This window comes from Gavia stellata, chromosome 29 (genome assembly GCF_030936135.1).
Source record: "Gavia stellata isolate bGavSte3 chromosome 29, bGavSte3.hap2, whole genome shotgun sequence".
NCBI lineage: Eukaryota > Metazoa > Chordata > Aves > Gaviiformes > Gaviidae > Gavia > Gavia stellata.
Window position 1 is genome coordinate 8738637 of NC_082622.1, and position 6000 is coordinate 8744636.

Sequence of the window (6000 nt, forward strand, 5' to 3'; positions counted from 1 at the left end):
GCGAAGCTAAGAGAGCAGCCGAAAAAGATGAGGTAGAAATACAGTTGCTGATCCCAGATGGTAAAATACAAATTGATTGTGAACCTAAGTATTTCAAAGAGGATCAGAAATTAGTTGAAGACTTAGGTGGAGAAATAGAGAAAGGTAGGTGGGCAAAGACTCCACAGGGTAAAATAATAATCCCATTTGCGTTACTATGGGCTATAGTTATAGCAGAACACAGGAAATTTAACTGGGGAGCTGAGGCATTGTATAAATAGTTAAGTCAACGTATAGTTGCCCGGAACCTCTACATCACTGTAAGACAAGTGACACAGCAATGTGAAATATGCTTACAAAAGAATCCTAAAGTAAGCTCTAGAGTCCAGTTGGGACAAATAGGAAAAGGAAATTATCCAGGGCAACAATGGCAGATTAATTTTTCGGAACTTCCAAGGAAAGGAGGGTTCCGATATTTACTAGTTTTAACAGACACCTTTTCAGGCTGGCCAGAAGCATTCCCTTGCCAAACTAATAAGGCTAAGAAAGTAACCAAAGCACTACTACAGGAAATAATACCGAAATTCGGGATTCCTGCAACAATCTCCTTGGATAGAGGACCACATTTTATTGCAAAAATTGTTCAACAAGTTAATAAACTCCTGGGAATAGATTGGCAGTTACATACCTCATATAGGCCACAAGCAAGTGATCAAGTGGAAAAGATGAACAACCTAATTAAGTTAGAGATTGTAAAATTAGGGCAGGAGGCCGGATTATCCTGGCCACAATCATTACCTTTGGCACTCCTGAGGATTAGAACTAAGCCCAGAACTAAAGAGGGGTTGAGCCCTTTTGAAATACTGTACGGGAGGCCCTATATCGTGCAGGAGGGAATATCAACTCAGATTGGGGATGAAACGTTACCTAATTATGTGATAAGCCTGTAAAAACAACTTCAGGAGATAAAGTGGTCTTAGGAACCAGAGCCCCAGGTCTTGATGGGCCGGTGCATGATATTAAGCCTGGTGATTATGTGTATGTGAAGTCCTTTACAGATCCACCTCTGGAACCGAAGTGGGAAGGTCCCTTCCAGGTGCTGCTGACTTCCCATAGAGTGATCAAGATTAAAGAGCAGACCTCGTGGGTGCATCACACCAGAGTGAAGAAAGCCCCTAAGCCACAATGGGAACCAACGCCTTTAGGACCATTGAAACTGTACATACGTGTGTATGTGCAACACCACCCGCCCCCAAAAAAATGCACCCCCCACCCCCCCCGCCCTGACCCCCCCCGAGACTGAAGTCCTGTTCTGGACCCTTTGGTGCATTTAAAGGACAAGTCATTTTCTTGTCGGTTAAGCGGATCCAGATGTGTATCTTGTGTCACTTAAGTGTTCAGCGCACAGATCTCGCAGAACTCGGCTACTCAGGTGACATTGTCTGTCGGTGTTGGAATAAGAATTTCAAGTGAGTGGATTGATACCTGCGTGCTGGTGGGTGGGAGTTTTATTTGGGAGATCACAAATGGCCTTCAGTTTTAGGATCCAATTAAACCATGATTCTAAATGAGAAATAGAAATGCCTTTTTTCCCGCCCCCTCCTTGAGCAGCGTCAAGGTTTTTGAGTGAATTGGCCTCTCTCTTCCTCGTAATCAGAGCGATGCCTGGGGCTCTGCTGGTGGGGTATGTGGGTGTTGAGAGCTTGGCTGTGCCTGTGATGTCTGCTGCTGCTGCGGTTCCTGGCTTTGCTCATGAATGAAATCTGAACATGGTCTCTGTTAACAGCTCTTCTTGATTCATAGGAGAATCAAATGCTGAGACTGAACTACTTAACCTGAACCCGCTTTTTCTTCCAGGCAAAATGCTGCATGAGATGAAAAGCCTTGTCCTTGAGGAGCCGAAGTATTGGCTGGATGTTATGTCTCTTTGGAGAAAGCTTCATGGGCATGAGGGGCAAAAAGACAATGTCTCTCAAGAAAACCCATCGCCTCTCAAGAGCAAATCAGAAGAAGAGACAAATATTGCAACCGACAGGCAGAAACCAGAACAAGTGAGAGAGACTGTGTCTGAGCAATGTCAGGTGGAAGCTGGAGAGAGGTGTGTGGTACCAGAGAGGAAGCGAACGGATTCCTGCCTCCCTCTTCCTCGTGTGCAGCCTCTCACGGGACTTGCCCTTTATTTTCTTAGTACTAAGCAGCTCCCAGTGCTTCAGGCCCGGGGGTGGCCATGGGGCCACCGGCCCTGCAGCAGAGATGCTGGCCTGTGGGGGGGGAGCTGCTGGCGCCCAGTGTTGTCCCAGAAGTTGGGTTCTTTACCCGCTGTACAAGAGGCCGATACACACAGAGTCGAGATCCTGATTGATCTCATGTCTGCGCAGCAATGGGTGCTAGGTGGTAACTCCACAAAGCTAGCACCCCTCGGTAAACACACGGTGAAGCATTTCTACATGCCGAGCAACAGTTATCAGTGCTTTTTACAGCTGAGCTTAGTTACCCTGGTTCCCATTGCCTCTTAGATGCCTTGTTTTCAGTTTAGGTCCCAGCATCCTCTCTTTTTCCTGCTCGTATTCTGTGAGGAAGGAGCTTTCGTTGGTAAGGGGTTTCCCTGCCTGAGGTGGGTTTTTTACTGTGTTAATTAGGACAGTTCACTCATCGTTCAAACAATTTTCTCTTTGGTTTTATCAGCAGTTTTGTTGCCTTTGTGCTTACCTTGGTATTTCCTTGCTTGACTGATTCAGGGTGCCATCCTGTTCCTTGTCCCAGGGCCATGTCTTATTAACTCTTTGAGCAATAGACTTTGTTTTGTTTCTTGCCCATCTCCAACAAATCCCCCCTTTGAGACTTAGATAAATAATCCCTATTTCACATAAGTCTCACTTAGGTCTTTTTAATCTGGAATCTCCATCAGGGGGTGGCAGCGGGGGGGCTTCAAGACTTTCCAAAGCTGTTTGTCGGTTTCTTCCCGTCAACGTACGTTTTGCTGGAATTCGGTTCCACCTTTTATAGGGAGGCTTCCAGGGTCTTTTTTTCTTTCCTGAGTTGTGGTTGTCATTAAGGGTGAGGATCGTGACATTACAGCCCGAACAATTATACTTTCGATCCATCCAAAAATGATACAAACTACTACAATCAGTATTATAAACACAATCAGAGTTTGAAGTAAGCTCTGTAACCAACCTATTAAGGAGAACCCCATCCCATGAAGTATTTTATTTAACCACCCACTTTCCGTACTGTACCTTATTAAAGCAATTGGTGAAACATCCCCCCACTTCAGTTGAGTTTCTCGGCAGAATTTTGAGATGTGCCTCTTAAGAGTGTGGGGTATGGACATCCCATTTAAATTGGAGAAATTTTGACCCTCCCTGGACTACCTCTGAAATGAAATGAGGCTTATTGTCAGAAGATATCCCTTCAGGAATCCCAAATCTAGGGATTATTTCCTTTAATAATGACTTAACAACCTCTCTAGCCCGATTGGTGTGGCAAGGGAAAGCTATGGCCGTCCTGAAAATGTATCTCCTAACACTGGTAGATACTGTCTACATTTTGGTAACTCAGAGAAATCTATCTGCCAGTGTTCCCCAGGGTTTTTTCCTCTTTTCACGTCACCCGCAGGGGGTTTTCTTTGTATTTTGGGATTGTTTACACAACAAGTTCGGCATCTTCTTACAATTGTGTCTACATTTGTTTGCATGTTTGGTTCTAGAGTGTATCTTTTCACACTGCTTATCGTAGTATGTGCATGTAGCACGTCCCTGCCTGGCCCCCGCAGGGCTGCCGTGGCTCCTTCCCAGGGCTGGATCCAGCTCGGCAGCAGTGATGCTGGTACTGGGGCAGTGATGGTGATGCCGGTACCGGGGCGGTGATGCCTGTACTGGGGCAGTGATGGAGGCCACCGTCCTCCCGGCGTTGATGCTAATCAAGGTGGTTCCTCCCACGGGTGCCCGCCACCCGGTGTGATGCCCCGTCTACCCACCCTCTCAATGGCCATCCCCAGCCCAGTTCATCCACCTGCGGGGTTGGCTGGGGCTGCGTTAACCCCCCTGCTGCCCCTCCCACTGCACAAATGACCTCAGGCAGAGAGGGGTGCTGCAAAGTGAACACCCAAGTCTTTTTAATGAATTAAGCAAGAAATGGGGATGTGGGAGAGGGCTGGGGCTGGAGCAGGTGGGTGCAAGTCTCTGCCTCTGGATCTCTTCTGCTCGTGGGTGCTATGGGAGACAGTGCTGGAGTGGTGGGTTATGGGTTCTAGGTCTCTTGGCAGGCACCTTGTTGCTCTCAGATGCTCTCTGCTTGCTGCTTTCTGCCTGCTGCCCACTGCTGCTCACTGCCGTGCCGTCCCCATGTAATTTCCCCTGCCACAGGGTTTTTGGATATTTTTGTGTCCCGCGGGTGGTCTCCTGCATCTGGGGGTGCTGGCTGGTGCGGGGCACTTGTTCTTCCTGCCGCCCGCCTTGCCCAATCTGGGCACCACCCAGCAGGAGATGATGCCCGGAGGCAGCGTCCAGCAAGTCAAAACCTCCCAGGGCTTCCTCCACAGTACCTCCTCCACCAGTTGGGCCACATGGGGTAGTTGATGCTGGGGGCAGCTGGGGGGCTGGCCAGGGTACTCAGCAGGGGGATCTGCAGGGGGCTCAGCAGAGGACTTTCTGGAGGACCCTTCAGGGGATCCTTCCGGGGACTCTCCACAGGACCGTCCCCTGAAGACTGCAGAGAACTGTCTGGAGAGCTCTCCAGAGAGCTGTCCTCGGAAGTCTCCAAGGGACAGAGTGGCAGCCAGGTGGGGAGGTTGGCTGCCACCCCACCCTGCTTCCCCTCAGGGTCCTGCAATGGGGAAGCTGCACCCCCCAGAAGGAGTCAGCGTCCCCCAGCATTGCTGCTCCCAGGTGGTCCTTGGGGCCATTGCCCTCCATCCCATTCTCTAAGAAGTCAGGGACTTCATTGAAGGAGGCACTGGTGCCCAAGGAGACAGGCTGGGATGCAAAGTATATTTTTTTTATTTTTTATACAAGAGGAATTCTTGCTATCATCATGTGGATGAGCTGTCCCATTCAAACTGGGGCACCCCAAATGAGTTTTTACACATAATTCTTACACCTTTCAAGCGGTCAGGTCCAACGCGATTTGACCAATCGCTACTTAGCGTGCACACACACACACGATGCTGTTTTGCAAAGCAACTCAAATTCTGTGGCGTGATCATCCACCTGCTTCTTCCTTGATCTAGATGTACCCGGAGTTGGTCTTGCTGCAGTTCCTTATCTCTGATGCCAGATAAGGGGAAGGTTTCCCAGAGGTGTCGGAGGGGCTGGGATGCTGGCATGATCTGGGTAGTCCAGGGGAATCCTTTCTTCTTGAGGGTGGGGGCTGTCCTCCTCTGTGCAATGAGCTTGGGTCCTTTAGTCATGCTGATTGAACCATGGCTAGGCAGTATATAATGTCAACTAGATATATCTTGAGTAATTTCATACCAGTTCATACTCTAAAGACTAATTGGTGCAATAGTTAAGAAAATGAGATTTTCCTAACAGTCTTTCCTTTTCCTTTGACCATCAGGGTCACACTACACTATTCATTAAGTCGTGAGTCGAGTTCATAAGGTAATACAACACTGTACACACATATAATTATAAAGTCAAACAAGAGAGTGAATACAGCAGCCCAAAACCTTTTAGTTCACAGTCGTCTACCTAAGTCTGGGAGCCAAGAGGTTAGCCACTCAAACAGATTTCAGAGAGATCCCTGCCTTACTTCCTGTAATATTTTTAAATGAGGCTTTATCTTGGTTCTATCAGTTTCATTTTTCTGGTCTTGCTTTACATAAAAAGCCCAGCAGGTGTTACTCAATAATGCACATCCTCTGTGCTGTGCTGTGCTGTGCTGTGCTGTCAAAAGGCGGCCGAGGGTTAACAGAGACTATATTACCATTTGTGATAATAATTTGATTTGTCCCCGTGGGGCTGTAATACTGTGTGTGCTTTCATTAATGGCTTTTTCGAATTCTCTTGACACATTTGC

At 47.9% G+C, this 6000-nt stretch overlaps 1 protein-coding gene across 1 annotated transcript in view; it reads right to left on the reverse strand.

The window, feature by feature from the left end:
* LOC132319615 (F-box only protein 15-like) overlaps positions 1–5389 on the reverse strand; it is a 30336-nt gene extending 24947 nt beyond the window's left edge. Inside the window, 2 exon segments of the mRNA XM_059830678.1 lie at positions 4526–4806; positions 5216–5389. Coding sequence (XP_059686661.1) covers positions 4526–4806; positions 5216–5389 — 455 coding nt within the window.
* Positions 5390–6000: the final 611 nt, after the last annotated feature.